The 24,827-nt window shown below is 40.0% G+C and overlaps 1 protein-coding gene across 5 annotated transcripts in view; it reads left to right on the plus strand.

Annotated features, from left to right (window-relative positions):
* The window catches only part of LOC132265091 (segmentation protein cap'n'collar), a 28,024-nt gene extending 3,391 nt beyond the window's left edge, over positions 1-24,633 (plus strand). For 2 of the 5 annotated variants that reach the window (XM_059765575.1, XM_059765571.1), the window contains exons 3-13: positions 6,587-6,739; positions 6,815-6,884; positions 14,232-14,332; positions 14,404-14,685; positions 18,249-18,398; positions 18,468-18,792; positions 18,941-18,958; positions 21,657-21,948; positions 22,018-22,540; positions 22,599-22,910; positions 23,197-24,633. In XM_059765575.1, the coding sequence (XP_059621558.1) occupies positions 6,587-6,739; positions 6,815-6,884; positions 14,232-14,332; positions 14,404-14,685; positions 18,249-18,398; positions 18,468-18,792; positions 18,941-18,958; positions 21,657-21,948; positions 22,018-22,540; positions 22,599-22,910; positions 23,197-23,364 (2,394 nt within the window). In that variant the 3' untranslated portion in view covers positions 23,365-24,633. The remainder of the gene's footprint in view (positions 1-6,586; positions 6,740-6,814; positions 6,885-14,231; positions 14,333-14,403; positions 14,686-18,248; positions 18,399-18,467; positions 18,793-18,940; positions 18,959-21,656; positions 21,949-22,017; positions 22,541-22,598; positions 22,911-23,196) is intronic. The other 3 variants (XM_059765572.1, XM_059765573.1, XM_059765574.1) reach the window with 3 other exon arrangements.
* The last annotated feature ends 194 nt before the right edge of the window (positions 24,634-24,827 follow it).

Genomic DNA, 24,827 nt, shown 5'->3' on the forward strand with positions numbered 1-24,827 from the left:
ATTGTCCTCAATAATATTCTTCAAAACACCGCGAACTAATTTCACAACTGCTGAAACGACGAAATGTTTTCACCTTTTGTTGCCACTTGTGGCGAAAAATGTGCTGATAAGCTCGCGATTTGTCTTAGCTTGTGTGTCAATGGGATTTTAGGGAGAGAATTCTGACAAGATTTCTGCAATTCGTATGAGAAAAGTGGTGAAATTCGTGTTAGAACAGTGGGAAAATCCTGTTTATTTCTTATTTGTTGCTTAACAGCTTTGTTTATCTCAACCAATTAAATTATTACAAATAGTTTCGCAGAAAATTTAGTCTTCTCCTATTCTTAGTAAATATATTTCGCGACAATGAATTCATGATGCGAACACAGAAGAGTGCTGAAATCCCAGCTAATAATAAATAGCGCGCTCTCCACCTTGTTTACCGTGTTTCTGGCTTAGACAATCTAGACAATGGGTCAAGAACCAGGCAGAAATTGTGGGTGTTGCGATAAGATTGGCGCAACATTTTCACGATCGCACAAAGATTCTTGTTGTTTAGAGGCTTTGTCTCTATAAGACGAGTCTTTGTAATTTTGCGAGGTATTTTTGGCCAGAAATTGGTCAGCAGAGAAAGTCTGCTGATCGGTTTTTTGAAGGTCTTGAGCTGAAAAATCCAAGTTCAATCTATAAATACTCCGCGACCTCTTCTTTTGATGTTTAGTTGTTTCTTTTGTCTGACTGTCTAATTTTAACAGTGCGATATTTTTGCTAAATTTATCCACCCTGGAAAACTTTTGTGTGGCGAAAAGAGAGATTTTATTGTCATTGAAGAAGGGATTTCTAATGGAAATATGTCAGGAAACTTTCAATTTCCGTGCCAATTTTCGAGTTTGTGTGTTTTGATTGGCTTTTCCGAAAATTTCTCAAATTCCTTAACACATTTGCTTTGGTATTCGACCTAAATGATGGGCTCAAAATCTGTCCAATTAGAAGAGGATGTGAAGAGAGACACATAGAAAAGTGTATAAAAGTTAATGCAAAGCATAAACACGTCGTTGAGGAACTAATTGCGAAATAAGTTGAAAAGAAATTTATTTACCACTGCTTTTCATGTGGTTTGTGTGTGTCTTATTTTTTTGATGCGACACTGTTTTGCTTTATAATTCGAGAAAGAATAGAGTATCTGAGTGTGTTTGTGTCTATAAAAGAGATGTCATTACAACGTGATGCTTCTGAGGCAAATCCATTAAAAGGTTTTTCGGGGCTGTTAAAAATGCGATGACGAATAAGAAGAACAATGAAGTGAAGAAGACAGAAAAGATGCGTTTCTGGTGAAAATATAATGAGTTAAAATGTGATAATTTTTGACCACGAAACATCTTTTCTTGCGTCTCTTTTCTTTAGTTTTTCGGCGTGATTTCACTTCTCGGTCACTCATTTTTGGGCATCTCTTTCGCTCTCTTTCTGGCGCACACACAGCAAATCTCAGAGAGTCAGAGAATCGCGACTTGTATGGGCAAGAAAAGTATGTATTAAATTGGCTCAGAAGTATGATGAACTCTCTGGCCATATTGAGAATTGACTTACAAACCAACAAAAGTGGGAATGGGTAGAAAATGTGAGCACGTAGCGTTTCTTTTTGCCCACTTTTCGTGTGCCTCAGCGGAGAAATTGATTATTTATTATATACCACTAAATTTCCTAGAAGAACACTTTTTTCAACATTTCCGTGTGGAGAGAAAAAGCACTAAATAAAACGACGTTTGACTCTTTTTTCCGGGGGCTCTTTGGGGGTGTGAAAAGGTCTCAAGACAGAATTTTTCTTTTCGATTGTAGACAAAAAAAATTGCTGAAAATCAGCTGAAGTTGTAATTGACTGTCGATTATATCATGAGGGAGAGAGATAATTCGATGTAATTGCAATTGGTTATTGCGCAGAGAAAGCAAATTACTCACTATGATTCCTTATCATGCATTCATTTTGTTGCCCTTCACAGCATTATCACTGCCGCTGGTGTATAAATTACTAATCAATGCAAGTTTTATGATGAATTATAGTGGCTTCGCGCGGTCTTTCATTGGGGTTTTTGTTGATTAAGTGTGTGCGCGCGCTAAAGAGTGACGACGAGAGGAGCTTTAATGTGGGGTTTTAAAAGCACGTCTCGTCTCTCTGTGCAATCTCTCTTATTTCATTGATTAATAGTTTGTGTGGCTATTAGGAGCTCATTAAATTTAATTTAATAGTTGAGACGAGAGTGCGAAAGAGGCGCTCGAGAGTCTCGTGCGCGCGCGAGTGTCTTGATGATGAAAAACTGGATCACACTCGATTTATTGTGGTTGGCAATGAGAGAGAAATGTTTCAAATTTTCTATGAAGACTTAATTAAACCATCTGAGATGGTCATTTTTATGTTTTCATGGTGAGTCTTTCAATGACTTGTTTTGGAATTGATATTGAATCAAATTCTCGAGCATTCTTGAGAGTTTTCGCGATTGAATTGTGAGCTGAGGAAATTCTCAGCGGCGGATTTATTTAATTGTTTTTGTCTTAAAAAGTGTTGCACTAAATTTATTTAATTTTGGGGGCGTTGCAACATTAATTCCCTTTCATTTTTTTATAAACTGTCAAAGTATTAATTATTATTTGTCTTCATTTAGTCAGAGATTGGAAAGATTTACTTTGGAATCATTGCTATTTTAATTCAATCAATTTTTTTTTGATATGCTGTCAAAGCAAGTGTCAAAATTATGAAATTACGAAAGTGAGGAATTTATTTTCTGCGAAACTTCAAACAATTCAAACATTGTCATTTCAAACTTCACACTGTCAACCGTCAATAAAGCGTAGAGTTTCATGGCAAATTCCTAACTTTTTATGAATTGAAATACGAATTCTGTAAAGTTGCAACGACTCATTTATATGATTGAATTAAAGAAACTTTTTGTCATAAAACTCCGGTTGTTTTTGATTCACTTCAGCTGACTGATTTGGAATCTTTTTAGCAGAATTGCATGATAAATATTGTTGTTATCAATTTACATAGAAGTGCGCTTGTGTCTTTCTTGTTTTCCTGGTATTTTTCTTGAGTCTGTCTTTTCGCTTTCCCGGCCACTTTGCTCAGCCGCCGCAAGGCAGCCAGCGTGACAGGAGGCGCGCACTGAGTGCAATATTTCACCTTTCTCGGTCGCATTTGAGTGGCCAGACCATTTATAGTGAGGAGCAGAAGTCGCGCGTTGTGTGTGCATTTGATATGTGAGCGTCAAATGTAATAAATTGTACACAGGCATTTGCTAGTGGCTCTGCGACGGGTGGGTGGGGAGGGATGAAGCACGTTTTCAACTTGACCCAGTTTGAACTCTTTCTTGTTGTCTTTTTACGTCTATTTTGCACACGATTGCGCGCGCGACGCAATGGAATGGGATTAAGATTGGGGAGAAGAAGGAGGGAAACGAGCAACTGGTCAGGATGAGAGTGAAAATATGGCCAGAGAAAATTGTAGTGAGACACCAAGATTGCCTTGAACTGAAAAATTGAATGGTGTAGGTAGAACAAAGTTGGAAAATCATTCTATATTGGTCACAAAGGCGCTCACGAGAGAGGATAAAGACTTTTTGACTTTCAACATTGCGCGTCTGTTTGCAATCATTTTCATCGCAAGCAATCCAAGAATAACGATTTCGGCTGCAATGTGAAAATTTGGACGCCTCAATTTTCTTTTCTCTCTTGCGCTCTGAAAAGTAAAAAAAAAAAAGCGGACACCAAAGGTGAAGGCACTTGAAAGTTGTCTGGCGTGAGAAGTTGAAGATAAGGCGAAATAGATCACAATTGCGTGATGTTGACAAACAAAAAGTGGCAGAACTATTAGACTCATTGGTATTTTTGTAAACATCTTCGTTCTCAGGGAAATTCATTGACTCTTTATTTCGTAAGAGTTTATTTTTGGCGGCATCAGAAGCACCGCAATTGTGTCTCAGCTGTGGAACTGTGCCATAAAATAACATGTTGTGCATGTGCTTTTCACTGTGTCTCAGCTGCGTTATGGCATAACTTTTAGGAGTTTGTGTGTCTGTGATTTTGAAGAATTTCACACGAATATTTCACAGAGTAAAGAAAGAAGGAGGAAAAGATGCTCAGAAATCATTAATAAACGCCCTATCTTTTCGATTATTATACATTTGATGGATTTGACAAGGTGACAAATGAATAGTGTGTCAGTTTTGCATCACAGACGCACACGTCAAAACATCAAAACAGGTAAACACAGAAGAGAGAAGAAAAGATAGGAGAAAAGGTGACTTTTAATGATCCTCCGGTGGTCCATCAAATTGACAAAGAGTTTTGAACTAATGCGTGTCTGAATTTGTCTCGATGAAATGTTAGAGTAATTAATGAATGTCGATAAGATTCTCCTTCACTTGTGGCGCGCGGTGGGAGTGAAAAAAGGGTGTGCAGACAAAGTTAGAAGAAATCAATTGTCGGTGTCTCTGTAAAATGGATGTTTAAGCGAAAAATAATGGACCCCCAGTGGATTTGAGGCATAAAAGAAAGTCTTTCTTCGCATTAATCTTCTCTCTCTCGAGATTTTTTTGATTCTTTTGAGGCGTGCGGCAGAAATTTGTGGTTTTGATATTCCTCTCGTTGTCCATTTGGGAACTATTAATATCCCATTGAGTGCGCTGATCAATCAAGAGATTGTATCCCGAACTGAAAGATGTTTAAATATCAGATAATCTGTAATTATTAATTATTCCCCTCCAAGTCTGGATGATCTTTATCAATGACATTCTTGTTGGCTGGACGGCGAAGAGACGGTTCTTCGACTGGGTGTTCTTACATAGCGAATTATGGCGCGAAAAGTGACCATAGATAACCTCTGACCAATTCGCATTTCGCATCTCTTTCTCACAATTTTGTGGCTATGTAGAAATTATCCCCTCCTGAAATTCCAATTGAACTTCTGTTGCTCTCTTTTGCGCAGACGTTTTCCAGTTGCCACAATATTCCACCATCTCTTTCTCACTGTACGCGACGAACAACAAAAAGAAGCCGGCAAAGTATATAAGAGAGTGAGATGAGTGATGGAAAGAGTGAGAGAATCTCTGGAAGGCGGAGCTTAAGTGATCGATGACTTTGGACTCCATTTAATACACTGCAAAGAATTCATTTTGTTGATGTCTCTCGGTTGGGAATTGATGGAAAATCAAATGAAAAACTCCCGTGACAGGCGAATGTCAAATTTGACAAGATTTTATCTGTCAGTGGCGATTTAAAGTGCAACGGAAAATGCATTTTTGGCAATTTTTTCTTTGAAAAATAAGAAGCTTTTCTCAAGCTTCTGCGCATTTTCACGCTAATGTGATGGCAAATAGAAAGGAAGACGCCACGATTTAAGGCATTGTTCATATGTGTGTGTTTTTGCCTGGAAAAAGGCGGAGTTTTTCCCTTTCCCGGGGATGGCGAAAAGACAATAGCGAATGTATAGAGGAAATTGTGTAGGAATAAAGGAAAATCTCTTGGTCTTTTTTTTCTCTACCAGCAAAACTGTGTGTTGGATAAATTCGTGGAAAATCACATAATTAAATTTCATACGTCAGAATTCCTCATTCTTTGTTCTTTCTTGCCATGGGGTTTATTTCAATAGAAACGTGATTTGATTTTCTATACCCACTTTAACGGTTGGGATTTATATATGAAAATTGCATGAATTTTTAATTTGAAGAGGAGGCAAAAGAACCACAATTTACGAAGATTGCGATGGGAAATAATGGATGAAATTTTGGTTGGAATGCTCAACAATATGTTCTCGACACTATGCAATAAAATTAATGAGATTACATTACAAGAATTGAGACGATATTGGAAGATTATACGTCTGGCGGTGTGGCTTTTTCATCTCTTCACTCTCTTCAAACTCCATCTCCACTATTTTCGATGCCTCTTTGCGTACTTGAGTCACTTCTCTTGGGCATCTTGTGTTCATTTTTTTTTTGTTTCACCTGACAAATTTTGATAATCACAAAAAACTGCCGATCTATCAACTTCTCTCAATCTCTTTTTCGGCATGCCGTCTTTGCTGTGTGTGCGTCTTGCTCTCTGTACGCTTCAAGAGGCCCGAGATCGAGGCTTTCCGAGTGGTTTAATCTGCTTTTTGGTCATCATCGAAGGTCAATACTTTTAGCAAAAATTGAGGAATTGTGCCATTGATTAGATGTGGGACTTTTTCTCACTCTCTCAACAGTTAAAGAGTCTCTCCTCTGATGGTGTGTCGTGTGTTTGGACATTGGCGGCAACAGCCGAAGAATGGCCTGAAAGAGATTGCTGAAATGGCCAACAATGGGCCACACTTTTTTACCAAATAGACCTAATGCGCACAAAACACGGATTACAATTCACTAATTGATGGGTTTACGGGTTTGGATTTTTGGGGAAAGAAATGGCGAAATGCCTGGCGATGTGGATTTGTAGATAAAGTGACCAAGTTTCTCACGATGATGAGGACGAAATTGAAAGGCGCGCGCGATTCTCCTTGGCAGAAGAATTCTTCAGATATGATTATTGCAATGTATTTTCTCTAATCCTTTGCTTTTTCTTCCAATGTTCCTTGCAGGAAAGCGAATTGATTGAGGTTCTGTGGAAGCAAGATGTTGATCTGGGCTTCTCATTGGCGCCTCCTTCGACCTCCTTGAAGAAGGAAGAGACTCACAGTGCCGAGGATGATGCTGAGAAACTCAATGCGCTGCTTGAGTTGAAGAATGAGAAAGTAACTATTAGTGATTTCTTGAGACTTTTCCTTATTTGATGGAATTTACAATTGCTTTTCTTCTCTCTTTGTCAGTCCCAGAACACGGAGAAGGACGAGGAATTCGATCATGATTGGCCTAATTTGCCAATTGATGCTGAAACAGGTGAGTTTTTGTCGGTTTGTTTTTCGCGATATCATTGTGTCCTTGTGTGATGCGGAAGAAAATTGTCCTTTTTCTCTCTCTTTGGGCTTTGGAGGGAAGTTTGTAATCTCTCTGGGTTTTGAAGGGGATACGAAATGTGTGCGTGCTTTTCTGGGCCTCAGAAGAATCCAAATGTGATTCTTCTGATGGTGGTGAGAAGAAATGGTGGGAAGGATATAATATTATTGATTTTGTTGGGAAGCGACGCGTCTTCAGGCAAAAGGAAGGGAATATAACTTCCCTTCTCTTCTCTTGGGTTGTGTGATGTAAGAAAGTTCCTTAACAAAAGCCACATGAGGAGTTTTTCCATTTCCCAAAGTGGATTGTGTGTAGACCTCTTTCTCTCCTCACCATCACGCTCCTCGTGTTCTTCATTTCAATTCCAACAACACACACACACACACAAACATAATAACATATAATGCCTGGTGGAAATTTCTCTATGCTTCCCATCTCACTTCTCTGTGCGTGGAATTTTCTCCCCGGTATACGAAAGGCAGCAGTGGATTTTATGTATTTAGGAGAGATGGTGAATGCGGGATATATCGTGCTTAGATTATTCCGAAATAACGCCGCCATCCACCAGAGAATGAAAAATGAACGAAACATTACTTGCACTTCCAAAATCATGCGCATATACGGCCAACTTGTGTACTCTCTTCGGCTCCTCAACTGTTTGTTGGGAAATGAATAGGGCCTATTTCTATTTTTCAAGAATTATTCACCACCACTCTCTGTCCGCCCGACAACAATGTTGCGTTTCTGGGGGCTCAGCGGCATGTGAGGCGGAGATGGAATGGCAGAGGAGAGAAGTCCAGGGAAGAGAGATAGAGAAAAAGGGCATTTGGAAGAAAATTGAGCCGTTAGTTTGGTGCCTCTTCATAAGGGAAAAATCCCTGCATTGATTCCTGTATTGAAATTGATGGAATTATTCTTGAGAGAGAGAACCAGAAATATCTTTTAAAAAAGTGCTCATGCTGTGAATATGAAATTGAACTCATGAACATTGGACTGGAAGATTAATTGTTACTTCATGGGGACTTTTATTTATGTCTCTGGCGCGGTACTCGTTAAAGGGAATTTACAATTCATGTGAAAATCCGATGGCCAAATACGGATCGCGTAGGAGTTTTCGTGTGCGTCCATTTTCAATTGGCTCCAAAACGAATTCCATTTTGTTTCCCCGGCATTAACATATGCGCCGCACACACACATGACTCTAATTAATGACTCCAGCATGAAGTTGCGCGCGGGATTGGGGGACTCCAGCCGTGCTGACCGGGGAGCCCCCCAGAGTGGTTGGCCCATCGATATACACAACACTGGATAGGTTTTCTTGGGCGGAATGTCAGGAGTGGAGGAATTTTCTAATTAATTTACTGCCATTGTAATCTTCCCATGAAGATTATGATGGAGACAGAAATACAAATGCGTGTGTGTGTTGGAATATTAAAGCTATTGGCCAAAAATTCTCACTAATGAGCGAATAAAAGAAATTCATATTGTTGATAGACACTTTCTCACCGAAGCTTGAGAGAGAAGAAGAATATGGTTGATGAGAAACAGAGGTTGAGATAAAAAGTTCATAGGCCCATCTTTTTGATCATTTCCCTTCTCCGGCTCAGCGGCGTAGGAATTGCAGAATTTGAATTGTTATTTGATTTAAGAAATAAGCTTGAAATTGATAAATGTGATTACTCAATTGTATTTAATACTGAGAATCTTTGTGTACTGTTCAATGTAAGAACTATGAAAGCATTTTTATTGCTGATCAGGAGACACACTCTGGAAAGCATTCACATTTCATTGATAAGATAAGAGAATGTAAACTAAAAACAGGATTGTTTAAACATCAATGTTTCTTTCCTAATCTCGATTTTTCATCAGGATTAGAACAATTTTTAGTTCAATTTTCAATGCTACAACAATCGCCGCCACTGCTTTGGCAATGCTGAGCTTCCATCGTGAATAAAATTATCTCTTTCTTAAGGTGATCTCGCGCGGAGAACATCTTGAGGCAGGCGGTTTTTTCTTGCAGGCTGTGTTGTATGGTCGAAAAGATGAAAAGAGGAGTGGATGAGGAGGAAGGGAGGGAGGGAGAGAGAGGATGTGAGGTAAAAAGATTACAGTCGTGTTGAGAATCAAAATTGACCAAAGAACCATTCCGACTTGATGGTGGGCAACATATGTTGCTTATGTGGCTTAATAAATGCCGCGCGCATCTTCCACGAATGATGAGCAAAGATGGCCGATGATGCACAAGAGAAGTCTCTGTCTTTTGAAGATGGTCAGCAGAGACTTGTTGTGTGATGAAGGTTCACTGCAAAAGGAGAAAAAAAATGCAGAAAAGGCGAGAATTTGTTGGTGAATTTTCCAACATTTTATACAACAGAAGGCAATGTTTGATAGGATATTTATTATATTGCTGGCAAGAGAGAAAGAGACTCTGGCTGGGAAGTCTTGTGGATGCTTTTGAAATTGATGGAAGACGAAGAAGGAGGTTTGGATGACTTGGCGGATTTGGATGGTGTTTCTTTTGTTGTGTATGCTATGTTGCACGGTGTAATTTTATTCGAATTGCGCTTCTTGGGCTGCGTCGAACCGGGAAAAGGAGGGTGAGAGAGACACTGAATCCTATATAGAAAATGTGTGGTGTGAATTTATCAGTCGAAAAACCAACAGCAAATGTTCCATCATATGTTTATGTGCGGGAGATAGTGAAGTTAAAGCAATTAACTGCAAATTATTGACAAACATTCTTCAATTGATCGACGAATGCGTCTCTAATTCGCCAGTGAATCGATATAAAAAGCGAAAAGGGGGAAAATGCAAGAAAGTGTCTTGTGTGTGAGTTAAAAAGTGGCTGAGAAATTTCCTGGGTTGTAAAGTTGGCCAATAGGATGTGTGCGCGACGATTGAGGAGTGAAGAGAAAGAGAGCGAAAGAGCTTTATTAATCGAATTTCAACTTTTATACTCCACCTCTTGTGGGTTCGTTTTTTTCCATCCATTCTATTATTATTTTTTCCATACCATAGAGAATTACTGGATCATCATTTATCAAATTGTCAGAGAGGGTAAAATATTACCATGGGAATTGATAAATATATAAAGTGTGTGCACACAAGGCTTATAAAGTAAATAGGGCCTCAAGACTTGCGATGTTCTCTCGCTCTCTCGCGCTCTCAAGTTCCCAATATACTATGTGTGGATTATAAATTGTATACATTTTTTAAATTTCCTCCCAATAATAATTTATCATGGAATTGAGAGAGAGGAAATTTCCAAACACGCACGATTTTCAGTGACCCGCATTGTTATAGAGAGCAGACGAAGGGCGCGCGCATCCCTACAATTGGTGGAAAATTAATAGTTTCCAACATTTATTATGGACATTTGTATGAAATCGAAGAGATGAAAATGTTATTTTTTCTCCCCGAGAAGAGGCGAATCGAAAAACATGTCTAACAATGAAGCATTGACGATTTGACAGAAGAATTTTTTGGATTTTTAACAAGTCAATTCAATGTATGAGTTTATGAATAACAAATTTCATGACAAATTCTCACATGAGATTTTTGCTGTTATATGTTTAAGTGTGAAGAAGGAGTGTTTCAATTTGGTAATTCTTTCCGGCATTATTGCATGGAAAACAGATGTGGTTAATTGAAAAATCCAGTGGATAAAATGAATTTCTCGATATAATCTTATATTGGCATTTCTTTCTTCACTCTCACAACAACACAAGCAAATCATTTTCTATAGAAGGAAAATCTCATTAGATTGTGATCTTTGGCTTGATGCTTTTTACTTACTATGTAATGATATAAAGAATGTTATATCTTCTCACGCGGTTCAATATTTGTCCTATTTTCACGTTCTCTCGCCTGGAAAAATGATATGTTTTTGCCATAGATTGAAGATAAAGCTTTTACCAGAGAAAAATGTGTGCTCATGAGATAAAGTTTCATGAACATTTAACAATTTTTACAGTTGTAGATATTAGAAATGCGGGATAACATCATATAAATTTTGTTGGAGAATGATTTTTTCTTTATCTTGATAAATTCTCTTCCGGTTTTGCTTGAGGGATTTTTGCAATATTGGTTTGTGGTGTCTTGTTTAAATCCCTGGAATTGACTCTTCACTTTTGACCATCACCAGAGAAAGAGAGAGACTCGAGAGTCTCTGGAATGGTTTGTCTTGTGAAATGTGCGCTGGTTTTCGGGGGTATTCTGGAAGCGCGCGTGGTATATATATGAGAATTTACTATGTCACCATTACGAGAGAGATTTTCGGCACAACACCAGAAAATGTGGTCAGTGTACGTATTATAATGCAATATCATCATCTTGACGTCATAAAGCTAAATCATGATGCATGACTTTTCATCAATTGATGTCTAGAGTCTGTCTAGCTACCGAAATATCAAATAAAAATTTTTCAACGTACCCAAATGAGGTTTAATAGTTTGAAAAAGAGAGTTGTGTTGTGTGTTGTTTTCAGGTGTTGAAATTCTCTGTGTTTGAGTTTGTGTTTGTGTGCAATGAGTGGAGAGATTTTGATGAGGAGATGGTGAATGACTCCCAAATTGGCTGAATGAGTGTGACTCTGGGAAATAATGTTTAGGCAAATTTCTGATGGTTTATTTACCTTTTGTCCAAATGCGATCTCTTTGGCGATGGGCTTTTCCGGTGTGTCGGAAGAAGTTGCTCTGTTTGTCATCTTGTTTTGTCTCACCTCTTCATCTGTCGCTCTACCTGTCGATTTATTAATTTGGACAAGTCATCGGAATCTCTCACTCCACCGTCAGAATACTTGTGGACCTCCGTGGCAAAAGGGAATTTTGACCGGGTTCAAGTGAGATGATATAATCTTGGTCATGTTTCTCAACACAAGGGTTTTACTCTATAATATTGATCAGTCCAGCAGAGAGAGAGGACAAATTTGATTGGATTTTCGAGAAAGAAGAGGATCTTGACTCTCCTTTTTTTGGGGCTTTGATTGGACGCAAAAGAAATTGGATTTCTCATCACACAGTGTGTTATTTATTAGACTTATTGTTTAAATTCCACTTTAATTACCAAATTGCTATCTTCAAGCGCTTCATTCGCGCGCTGCTTCCAATTCCTCCTCTTGTGTTTCGTGCTGTGAAATGAGCAAAAAAAGAAGAAGAAGAAGCAGAGAAGATGAAGACGAATGGTGAGATGGAAATAAGAAATTTAAATGGATGCAAAGTGTTGAAATTGTTTTCAATTGATATGGTTGGGAAGGTGAGGATTTTTTTCTACCTCTCGCGCTTCAAAACTTCTTCTCTATGATTTTAATATTTATGACGCTTCGTGTAGCAGAAGAATCTCTCAGACGTTGGTGGAAAAAAGTGGTGTATAAGAAGAAAAATGAAGAATATAGCATAACTTCTTTAATGATTTACAAAACACAAGATGGGCGAGAGGGAGTTGAAGTATATTCAACGGCTCTTCTTCTATATATACATACTTGTATTGAAAAATTCTCGAGGCAAAAGAATATCCAGAATATATAATGTCGTCTCATTCTTCCATGGGTTGATTCTTAGTGCTTTTGCGCGCCATGTGTGCCACATAAAGCTGCAGAGTTGTTCTCCTCTCTTTTTTCCCGTCTCTTTATGTACATCAAACACATCCGAGAAACTTTCGAGGCCACGCCTCTTCAATTCAAGCCTCAACGGATCGCTTCATCTTGTTTTATTGGTTCAACGTTTCGCCTCTTCGACTCTCTTTTTCATGGCACTTTGAACGCGCAACACTCAACTGAGTTCAGCCATAGAAGAGAGTCAGGAGTCTCAAAAGTTGCGAGTAGAGTTCTAGAGAGTGAAAAAGAGTCTGTGGATCTGTCTTTGAGAGTTTTGTGCAAGAAATAAGAGAGTGATTCTTTGTGAAAAATCCTCGTGATCGAAGGACTTTTCAGGACATCAGTTGACAAAAGTGTGCAAAGTGTGGTTTATTTGAGAGTGTGCAAAAGAACGGACTAAAGAAAAACTTGTGCGCTGTCTGGATTATAAGTTGATCCTGTGTGGATTACAAAAGCGTCGCTTGGCAAAGAAGAAATTCTGTGAGTTCCTTTTTGGCAAGAATTTCAATGACACATGATTAATAATTGTGTGATTTTTGGGTGGTAGAAAGAAAGAAAGAAAAAGGATTTCTTCGCTTGTCCTTCTGCGTCGCATAAACGGAATATGTCACTGAATTTATGAAAAATGATTTGACCTTTTGTTGCACCTTTTGCGCTTTGCAAAATGTCGCCTGAAAGAGGCTTAAAAATTATGATTTATGAAATTTCCGAAAAAGGGCATTTAAAAGAAATAATAAAAATTCATTTTTCGAAACTTTATCTAGACAATCTTTGATGGGTTGAGAAAAAAAGGAAAGAAGGGAAGAAAAGTCACTCATTTCTTCAACCGACGGGAAGATTTCTGTGATTTGAATGTTATTTTAATAATGAGAATTTTCTCACTTACAATCGATTATAAAAGAGTAATTTATAGCCAATCAGCACAAATTGATTTCACTATTTTTTTTGGCGATTTGCCGATTGAATTAACAAAAAAGCACGCTAATGTGCAAATTGATGAGTGAAGAAAATTTGATAAAATGTGACCAAGGTTGAGGTGGCAAATTTTTTACTGTTTTTTTTAGTTTGATTTCCCGCCGAAGAATGTCTCTTTATCTAATCGATATATAGTGTGAGGAAAAGAGTGGAGAAAATTGAATTTCGTGCTCAATGAATATTTAATGATATGACTGGGAAGAAGAGAGTTTGACTGTTTAGTTGATTGCTTTTCCCGCCCGCAAGTTGGATTGACACCGTTGAACTTTGCTCAACCCGTCGATTGACCTCAGAAAGTTTTTGATGTGAGAGAGAAAAGCAATCCTGTGCAAATATTTGGAAATTCAACACACGGTGAAATGCACGCGCGAGGGAAAATATTAACAGACAATATTTGATTTGTAGGTGAAGAGAGAAGAAGAGGTCATACGATGGCCGTAAAGAGGATGATGACCAGTGTGTGTTACACTTTTCAGCGGGGGGAATATACATATGTCTCTTTTGGGTGTGCGTGAAAGAGAGAAAATTGCAACATTACGGTGTAATTTTAGATTTTGATAGAAGAGAAGCGAGTTGGGCTTTAACCTTTTTTGAGGGAAAATTGTAATTAGTCATCATGAGTCATGCTTAAGAGGCAAAAATGTTTGATTTTGATGATTCTGCTCCAAATTGAGAGACCGAGAGAGACCTCTTCAATCCAACATGTTGTCTGGCTTTTCCAGGTGAATACATCCAGAAGCTCCCACTTCAGTTGGATGACTCCCTGCTTCAGGAGGCTCTGCATCAGCTAGACGATCTCTCAGCGGAACAAGATGCCCTTAAGGTAAGTCCCCAGCAGACATTGGCGCCTGGAGAGAAAGACACTTGAAGATCGCTGCTTTTCCGCTCTTCCAGGATGATGCTTTTGATTTCGAACCCAAGCGCGAACCACTGGATTCCGTATCATCGAATGGCTTTGGCTCAGATTTGGGTGACGAAGTGAAGTCGCCGCTGACGAGGGAGAATTCCTTTGACTTGTCAGAGGACGCAATTAAGAGTGACGATACGAATGAATTAGAAGAACTCCTCTGCGATATGATGATTCAAAGCTCCAGCGCCTCTTTTCAGCATCCGCGATCTGTTCAGGGCTACGGACATGGAGTCAACTCCTTCCGTCAGTCCTCGTATCATCATCAGGTGAGTTGTAAATCCCTTTTCTGTGTGACACACTTTCCCAGCCAGACTGAGAAACAGTGTTTCAGTGTTTATTCAGTCTGTCTGTGGGGATATTTTGATGGAATCCAAGAATTTATATACCTGATGAAATATGTTCTTGTAAAAACACACTTGAGTTTTTAAAAGGAAAAACACTCAGAGTGGCGAAGCGTTGGCGATGAAATCAATTGACAAGACAGTTTGGGTCAGTTGGCTGTTCGTGCACTCAGAGAAATCCGTTGCACAGTCAAAAATTGGAGCTTAAATTGCTGATTTAGCACAAATTATTAGTCACTGAGGAGCATTTAGTACTTTTCTCTCAATGCAGATTCGAAGCATGATGAAGAATAGACTTTGTAAGAACCATTAACATTTGTGCTGAGACATTTTATCGGCATGGATAATTTCCCAAAATTCTCAGACATTGTCAAGAGCCAGCATACCTTTTCGCTTTGAGTGTTTGCTTAACAAGGAATCACCTGAGGTGAGAGAGGGAGGGAGGGTTGAAAAAGTAGGGAAAAAGTGGTACAAGTGAGTGACAGGAGTCTTGTGGTTATTTTGTATGTAAAAGAGTGGATCGCATAAGCTGATTTATACACAATTCAACAAAAATGTTAAGTTTCCTCCTTGAGCTCTTCTGCAGGTTAGCAGCAAAAGTGTTTGACTTCCTCTTGTTGGAGAAATTGTACGCACAAGTTAAATGGGCGTCAGAGGGACAAATTGAGATCTTCTCAACCACCAGAAATTTGTCACTTGAGGGGTTGTAAATTCTCCTGTTCTTATCCTATTAAGCATGGTTTGACTTTCTTTCAAATCCCTTTTTACGTCTTCAGCGGAACTTTCTCGCATTCTCTCTTTCCAGTTTAATCTCTTCCCACCTCGTGAGATGACGGAGGTCAAAAGACCATTTCTAATAGTCCCATTTAATTTCTCCTGATGCTGATCTTGAGACTTTTTTTGCCGGTGGAATTTTTGTGTTTAGATCAGATTTCAATGCAAAATCCAATTAAAATCTTGTATTAGCGTTTTTTTCTTCTTCTTCCTCCGCCTCTCTTTTACGGATTGGAAAGATCGATAAAGTGGCCAACAATTGGGGCTTTTGTTCAGCATGAAGTTGTGCAAAATTTTTAACCATCATTAAAGTGATAGATTTTGGGTTAATTACAAATGTACAAAATGTGTATGTGGAGAGATTAGAAGTGAAATGTAAACCCGATGGCATGTTTGAGATTATCTTCTGGGAAGAAAGGAAAGAATTTGTGTTTTATGTGACGTAAAATGTGCGGTATTATATAATTTGCATATTCATTATTGAATTTTTTTTTCTTCTTGTACTAATTGACAATAATTTGCATCATTTTTCCTTCCTCACTCAAATACTCGATCTTTAATTGCCAACACCTTCACAATTGGAATGATGAAGAGCAATTATAAGTTAGATTCTTTAACAAGTTGATATAATTGTGTGTGTATGTTTTTAATAAGGCCTAGAATATGAGAGCGTTTGAAAAAATTGATACTTCTGTTGGATATTTTTTTTTCAATATTCGCATGCGTCAAGTGTAAATTTGCTTCCCATCTTCGCGAATGTGCTAAAGAGCCAATAATAGTACTTTGAAGTTACCTTAATTACACAGCATCCATGTTGACAATTGTTGGAAAAAAATGGCATACAATTGGCCACAGTATCAATTACGGTTATTAATTTCGTGCCTCGACTTTTGGTCTTGAAAAATAGTCACAACAGTTGTGGAATTGCGCTGGAGAGAAGCGGAGAGTTGTAGTTAATACAGCTGGGATTATTAATGTTAATGCTTCGTTTAGTTCAGTATCAACGTGAATACCGGTAAAGATACAACTCTTGTGATATTTCAGTTCGTTTTGGCATCATTTTCAGTGTGAATATTTTAAGAAAAAACGTGGTGAAATGGCAATTACTTGAAAAAAAGAAGTGACGCTGAAGATTGTTGAACTTGAATGATCGAAGGATTTGAACTTGCAGTTGCCAAAAAGGTGAATAAGCATTTTCTATCGTGCAAAGAGATCGGCGTTAAGAGAGAAGAAGAGTGATCATCGCGCAATTGAGGAGCTTTTTTGGCACAAAGCTTCATTTGGGTTTTGGTTTGAAGCGTTTGAGAAGTGAAAGAAAATCTATTGCGCGTGGCTTTTTGCCTTCTTTTTTTTCTTAGGTATGTATTTCAAGGTCAATCTATCGTGATTTGACGATGTTGTGAACATCACTTTATGTGCGCACGGTGAGATAACTTCCTGTGCTAAAGGCACAACAAATACACTTGGGAATGTTCATTGCAAAAAGTTTCCCGCCCTTTTCCGTGAAAATTCTCGATCGTGAGCTTCTGTAGAATTCCCTGAGATTTGAACCTTATAAAGTGTATAATTTAGTGTCTCTCTTCAGCAATTGCGCTTGTTGTTTTTTTTTCTTCTCTCTGCCTGCCCAAGTCCAGTGGATTGCGTGCAAAAGGCGGTTCTCGCGGCGTTGTGTGTGCATTTGATGTTACTTCTTTTGTTACTCCACAACACACATTAATTTCACAGGCACTCTATTAATGTTTGCTGGTTTGATTGTCAATTGTGTGTGACACAGCGCAATGCGAGAGACTTCGCCAAAATTGACCACAAGTAGCAATTTATTGAATGCCTTTTTTTCCATATATATCTTCCATTCGCGGCAGGCGAGCTTTGAGTGCGCGCGGGAGGAATGGAACTTGAGCGGGGGGAAGTTGGGCAGAAATGCCGTGAAAATTGTATGTAATTTTTTCCACGCTCCTTCGCCCTCACGTGCAAAATTCCCAGAGACTTGCCAAATGAGTGCTTGTTGGATGAGTGGGAAGAGAGACGTCTTCTGCCCTTGGACTCATTGGGAAAATTACTTATTGGGAATAATGTTATGTAAAACTGTGAAAAATGCTTAATTTTTCCTCAAGTTAAGAGTGCTTTTTAGAATAGTTGCTCTCGAATGGCTAGACAACATAGAAGTGTTGCATAAAGCTACATTTTGCCACTTTTATGCTGAAGAAAGTAAGAATTAATCATAAATTTGTGCTGCATTTCTGAGAAACACGAAATACTGAAGAATAAAAGCACATAAAAGGAATTCAAAGAAGTTGAATTGATCGAATTGACTCAAAATGGCGGATTTAAGACGATTATTTTTTTCATCTGAATCTTTGCGATCTTTCTGTGTTAAAAGATTCCATCTCTTAAAAGCTCACCATCATGTTTTATGCATGAAAAATTGCAAATAAGCTCGATATCGCGCTCACGCAAAACTTCGACTCCTTATCAGGCCAGGAAAAGTTCTCATCATGGAATTCTCTTCGCACGCTCATCGAGGCGACAAATGAGCTTTCTTTTAACACGAAATCCCACCCCATTTGCCCTCGTCCGGGGGCTGAATCGCGTTAATAATAAATGGTGATGTGACGTGAAATCCACTCGCGTGACCATTTATTAAAGGGATCCAGAGTGTGGGTGGAGTGAGACGCTTGAATAATGAGGGTTTTTTTTTTCTCTCTCTTCTGCAGCCGCGAGTGCCGCTGAGCCGCGCCGTGTCGATGGAGCAGCGCTGGCAGGATTTGGCCAATTTGCTGAGCCTGTCGCCGGGCATGGGAGTGGGCATGGGCGTTGGGGACATCCCATCGCATCCACACTACTCATCTCACTACTCTTATCAGGTGAGCACAGAGATGTGCAAGTCTTATCATGCCAGAGATTGTCTGACAAAGTGTCTCTCTCTCTTGCAGCCATCCGCACCGTCGATTCCTCAGCACAGTCAATTCACACATCCGCACTCTCATCCGGCTGTGCTGCACAATGCCTCACTGTCGGACTTGGGAGCCGCCGGACAGCCGCACTATGGGCCAAATCTAGGCTCCGCCGTGGCGTCAAGTATGCATCTCACGAACTCCAGCACGGAAACGGACGGCGGCGCGTCTGGCTACAAGATGGATCCTGACATTCTCTACTACTCCAACACATCGTCCGAGATCAATTCCACAACCGATGGCTTTCTCAATTCCATCCTCAACGATGAGGATCTGCAGCTGATGGACATTGGCATCAATGAAGGTGAGTTTCATTGGCTCTGTCTTTGTCACGTTCATGTTGACTGGCTTTGACGTTTAGACACAAAGTTTTCCGGGCTTTGCTGCCTCTTTGCGCCTCTCTCACGACATTAATTTTCGCTTTCAATTTTTTTCGAATCTCTCCCCAATAGGACGCCAATACTATCAAGGTGAGTTGGACAATTGAAAGAAAAATAATCATGCGTCTCTGAAGCTCCTCTAAAGCTCTCTTTATTGCTTATCTCTTCGACATTAGAAAGTCCCTGTAGTTCTTTTTTTTTCTTTTCTTAATCACCTTCCATTTTCCACCATTAAAACTCATTAATCATTTGGTGTGTGTTGGCTTTTATAACAAATGTTCTTCGGGGTGTAGAGAAAATGTGTACCTTTGATATGATTTCTCAAAAGCAATTCCAGGTAAATTGGAATTGGTGTGCGCTTGTTGTTGTTGGATTGAATGTGACGACGCGAGATTGGTATAAAATGCATTTTGTGCAACATTGTAATGAAATATGTGTTGAAGGAGAGGGAGAATTTCTGCAGTTTGGCCAAAAGGGAATTTTGTAATTAATGGACTTTCATTGGCATTTTGCACACACGCGAAAAGAAGTGTTTGAGAGGCACTGAAAGCTCGCTGCAAATTGCAGCGTTGATGATATGTTGGCAGTCATTGAAATTGGCTCACCTGCTGCTCTTTCTTGCTGTTCAGCCAATTCAGATGATTCAATTTGAAGGATATTGCGAAGTGAGAAACACTTTGAACTGTAGAAGAAAATTGAGAATTATAAGTCTGTGTATTTAATGTATTGTCACGAAACACGAATGATTTTCACTATTTCTTATCAAACTGTTTCTTTATCTTGGTAATTCTTTACGTAAGAGTTATGAAATTGTAGTTTTTCACAGAAATTAACTCAGTTTACTCATCGATTATTGGTTCTTGTGACAATTTTTGATCAAAATACTGACAAAACTGAAGCAGATTTGTTAGAAGATCATATTGAGATCCTTTTTTGACTTGATAATTTCTTAGCTTTCGATTTTTTGAAAGATCACAAGGCTTTAATAGACCAAATGGAGCTTTTTTCTCAATATTTCCTTCAATTGTGAGCAATTGAAAAAGTTCTCAAAGCATCCTATGCTGCTTATGCTCCGTGGCGTCAGCGATATTGAGAGTGACGATGATTTTACTGTCCTTTGTTCGTCGCACACATTTATTAATCGCTCTGTTTCTCCACGATGATAACAGAGTCTTGCGGATTCTTTCTCCGTCTGTACTTGAATTGTGTGCTGATAGGTGTGTTTTCTGGCTATCAATTCTTGAGAGAGAGAGAAGAGAGTGAATGCCTTATCAGTGAGACTTTGTGTGCTTCGCGCGCGCGACGTGAGCTTTTCAGTTGTGTGTTTTCCCTCTCGCTCGTCATTGGCATTCGCACAGACTCGCGCAGAATTGTGTGTTGGCAACAATTGAGCCGCGGAATGACGATTGATAGCGATAAATGTTGGGGCGGCTGAGTGCCGATCGCCGGCACAGAGTGAGTGAAGGAAGAGCGCATGTGTGAGTTGGCTTTGACGTGCGCTGATGATGATGATGATCGATGGAAATACGTGAATTTTGAGGCGCTTTACTCTTGGCGGACACGAGAGAGAGAGAGAGCTGTGTTTGTGTGTGCGAGAGAGGAATTGGAAAGAGTTGGGGCCTCTTTGCATTATCGTTTGGTGTTTACTATTTTTAAATGCTTAGTCATGTCGCGATATTTACATTGAGTGGACTGAATACGCGAATTTTTTCGGGGGAAAAAGTGTGGCGAAGTGAAACAGAGACACACAAGTTCGTCCTCTCTCTCTGTTGGGTGATATTTTTCTTCGACAGTGGCACTTTTTTCCCGTATCTTTTCAACAACACATAACACAACGTGAGACGGAGAATTTGTGGCAGAAATCACGTATGAAATTTCATCTTCGCCTCTTCTCTCGCGACACATTGGAGTGTGATATTGGTGGACTATGAAGTAATTTGCTGGTGAACAAGTGTGATCATCACAAAGTTGGAGTGATTGCTGCTGACTAAGAAAGAGAGACAATTTGTGTGTGGCGTGTGCGGTATAAATTTAGCGGTTGGGACAAAAAGGAGCGACACACAGAGAGAATATTATCAGTGATAAAAGTGTGTGACACGATTTTGTGGGCGCGAATAAAGTCGCCAGAGGGAAAAATGCAATGATTCATCCGGAAAGTGGCGAAATTGAGCAAATGGTAAATGGTAAATGGGTGTTGATCGACTATTTACACAAGCGCACTTATACTCTCGTGTGCGCCAATGATTTAATGTTCAGGGAAACTCATCATCGTGGTGATAATTTATCCACATTTTGCTGCCTCTTCAAGTAATCGTGGAAAATATACTTCTCTCGTCCCGCTGAGTGTGTTATCATTGAATTTAAGCACAAGAGACGGCGAGAGAGATAGAAAGGGAGGGACAGAGAGTGGAGATTGTGAGAAGATGCATGGCTGAATGAGATAAAATGTGAGAAAATGACGCACGAAGAGTTGTTTTTTCTTCTTCTGCTTTTCTGTATGATAAACGGAAGTGATTGTTTGAATGGCAGTGCAGCATAGGCACGATGCATATGCTGCCACCCATGTGATAATGGCCTAATGAAGAGGAAATGATAGGAAATTCTTATCAATTTCCACTTGGAGAAAAAATAGACTGTATAAAGTGCAATTTTCGATTACACACCATCAAGTTTGGCATATGCAGAAGAGTGCATTTTGACAGGAAGAGGAAGTGCTTTTGTGTGCATAAAAATCACTTTTGGTGGTAATTTTTTTCTTGTATGTTTATTGGCGCACTTCCTTTTGCAGGCATGTACACAATGCGAATGCTGGATCACAATTCCACGTCTAACAATTCCACGGCCACGAACCTCGGCGGCAGCATCAATGGCGCCGCGGGTGGATTGGCGAACGGCGGCGGCGGCCTGCTGGGCATGCAGACCAATATAAATGGCCTGGGAGGAATTGCGGGCGCTCACGGAGATCGTCTTGACACATCCAGCGACAGTGCAGTGAGTTCCATGGGCTCCGAGCGAGTGCCATCGCTCTCGGATGGCGAGTGGGGCGACGCGGGCAGCGACTCCGCCCAGGAATACCAGAGGTGAGTCTCCGGAGAAGAAAAAGATCTCTAAGCCTCCAAATGCTCACTTCCATCGCTTCTCTCCTGCAGCAAATACGGCGGTCCGTATGACTACAGCTACAGCGGGCGCCTGGGCGAGTCCGGCGGCAGACAGCCGCCGGTGGCGCAGAAGAAGCACCACATGTTCGCTAAGCGGTACTTCCAGGAGCAGAACACGAGCACAGTGCCGTCGGCGCTGGCGGCGGACGCGATGCCGGCGGCGGGGATCAAGTATGAGTACGATCAGTATGCGATGGGGCCGCAGGGCGCCGCCGGCGGAGCGCCGCACGGTCTGGAGGCGGCAGGTGCCATGGGACCAGCCGCTCCACCGCTGATGAACGCCAAGAGTCACCACTTGGCGCCGCCGCTGGAGATAAAATACTCGTGCTCGCACGATTTCGCCGCGCGGCAGGCGCGCAGCGGCGTGCACGATCTCGTGAGTCACAATCACACGTACACGCTGCCGCAGAGCAGTGGGGTGATTCCCAAGCCGCCGGCCAGGGACAAGAAGGCGCACAAGAAGAGCGAAGATGAGCACCTGACGCGTGATGAGAAGCGCGCCAAAGCACTTGGAGTAAGTTCAAAACGCAAGAATATTTGTTTGCAAAGGTGTGAAATTCATAACTGAGAAGATCCAACAGATTCCCATGCCCGTGAATGACATCATCAATCTGCCCATGGATGAGTTCAACGAGCGCCTGTCCAAGTATGAGCTGAGCGAGACGCAGCTGTCGCTGATCAGGGACATCAGGCGTCGCGGGAAGAACAAGGTGGCGGCGCAGAATTGCCGCAAGCGCAAGTTGGATCAGATCCTGTCGCTGGCCGATGAGGTGAAGGAAGTGCGACAGCGCAAGTCTCGCCTCATGAGCGATCGGGATTCGGCGCTGATGGAGCAGAAGAGAGTCATGGACAAGTTCACGGCGCTCTATAGACACGTTTTTCACGTAAGTTCATGGCGAAACGGGAAACTTCAGTAGAATTACAATAGAAAAGGATCAGAAAAGTAATTAATAACTACAAAACTACAAAAGAATATTTTTCATACACTTCTTGATACTCTAAAGATTCTAATGATCGATAATGTTTAATGCACTTCTTAACTGGGTTTTTAAGAGATGAGCATTAAGAGAGTGATTCTTATTCAGCAAATCTAGTTAGAAATAATGGAATATTGATGAAAAATCAATAGATTGACGAATGGTTATTAAAATGTCTTCTTTTCCTTTCCAGTACATGAGAGATCAGGATGGAAATCCGTACTCTTCGTCGCAGTACAGCTTGCAACTGTCAGCCGATGGTTCAGTTTATCTGTTGCCGCGCGAGCCGAAGACGGAGGGTGGCTCAGGATCTGGCGGCGGGCCGCCGAGCAGTCATCATCCGCATCAGCAGAAGGAATAGAAGAAAGACGCGCACGCGCGGCGGCGGCAAAGCTGGCGAGAAGAAGAGAGACGACTTCAGCGAGCCAAAGTGCCCGAGAAGGAATTGTGCTGAGTGTCTGTCTGACTGATTAAAAAAGTCCTTTGATCTCACGGTGAAGAGGATTCTTCTCTGGGATGTTGGAGTTAAAACAGGAAAAAAACAACAACCGCCATTTCTGCCCGTGAACAAGAAGCAAAAAGAAGCAACAAAAACAATGTGAACAAACAGCACAAGCGCAGACGGAAGGAAAAACAGTGGCAAAAAAGAAAGGAAACGCAAAAAAATCATTTTATCAAGAAAGGCATCATTTGACGAAGGATGGATGAGGTCAAATTGGAAGTTGTGAAGAGGATAAAATTGTACTTTGTGACTTTATATTGTAATATTTTAGCTACAATATTCTATATACTGTAGTGATTGTAATTGGATGCGGCAAGTTGGAAGTAATGTAATAGCGTGTTAGGGCTCTAAAATTAAGGATGTAATCAGCCTGAAAGAGGGAGACAGAGAGCGAGAGAGATGGTGTGCATTGCATATAAATAGCGTAATAACAATTGTGTTAGGACTGGCTAAGATTTTTTGGAATGGACAAAGTCAGACTTGTATAATCTGCAAAAAAACTGGTGATTTTGGGATGAAAAGAAATTTTTGTTCTTCAAACCTTATTGCTATTTAAGTATATAATTAATTAACTTTCTATTGTATTTAAAAGAAAAAAAATTGATGGAAAATCAATGGGTGATTAGAGAGGATTTATTTGATAATAAGTATAAAATGCGGCAAATGTCTTTATCAAACTTTTTTTTGTTGTTTATAACATATGAAGAAGATGAGGAAAGTAGAACCACTGATCAAATACTAGATATATTAATAATGGTGTTAAAAACTTTTTGGAGAAGTATTTTGTTCATATTTTTGTGTATTTCTTGCCTATTTTCTACATGAAATGATAAAAAAACAGATGAATTTTTTATTACACACAAAATATACACATTTTTTTGTAAAACAGAGAAAGAGGGAAAAAGAGAGGAATTCGTGCAACGATTTAGTGAGTTTTGCGCCTCAATTCGGCATCTTAATACTAATTATTATGATTATACATTGCAAACAGTTGTAAATAGCATCTTTTTTAAGTCGACTAATTGCCTCCTAGAGTGAATTTCTGTTTCACGAGCATTTCAGGGGCCGGGAAGAGAGAGACTAAGAGCAGCAGTGACACACTGAATGTTGAGAAAGAGAGAAAGAAAATGTACGTAAGATAAGAGCTGCTGCTTTAGTGCTCAATATATTAATTAATTTTCTCCAAAACACACTATTTAACGAGAATGTGGCGAGGAAAGTGGAGAGATTGGGAGTGAAAAGGCCCACGAATTCCCTTAGAAACCTCCAAGGATTCAAGGAAGGATGAAAGGGAAAGAATGGGCACCAGAATGCGTGTGTAT

Source organism: Phlebotomus argentipes, unplaced genomic scaffold (assembly GCF_947086385.1).
Source record: "Phlebotomus argentipes unplaced genomic scaffold, Phlebotomus argentipes genome assembly contig_2, whole genome shotgun sequence".
Lineage (NCBI taxonomy): Eukaryota > Metazoa > Arthropoda > Insecta > Diptera > Psychodidae > Phlebotomus > Phlebotomus argentipes.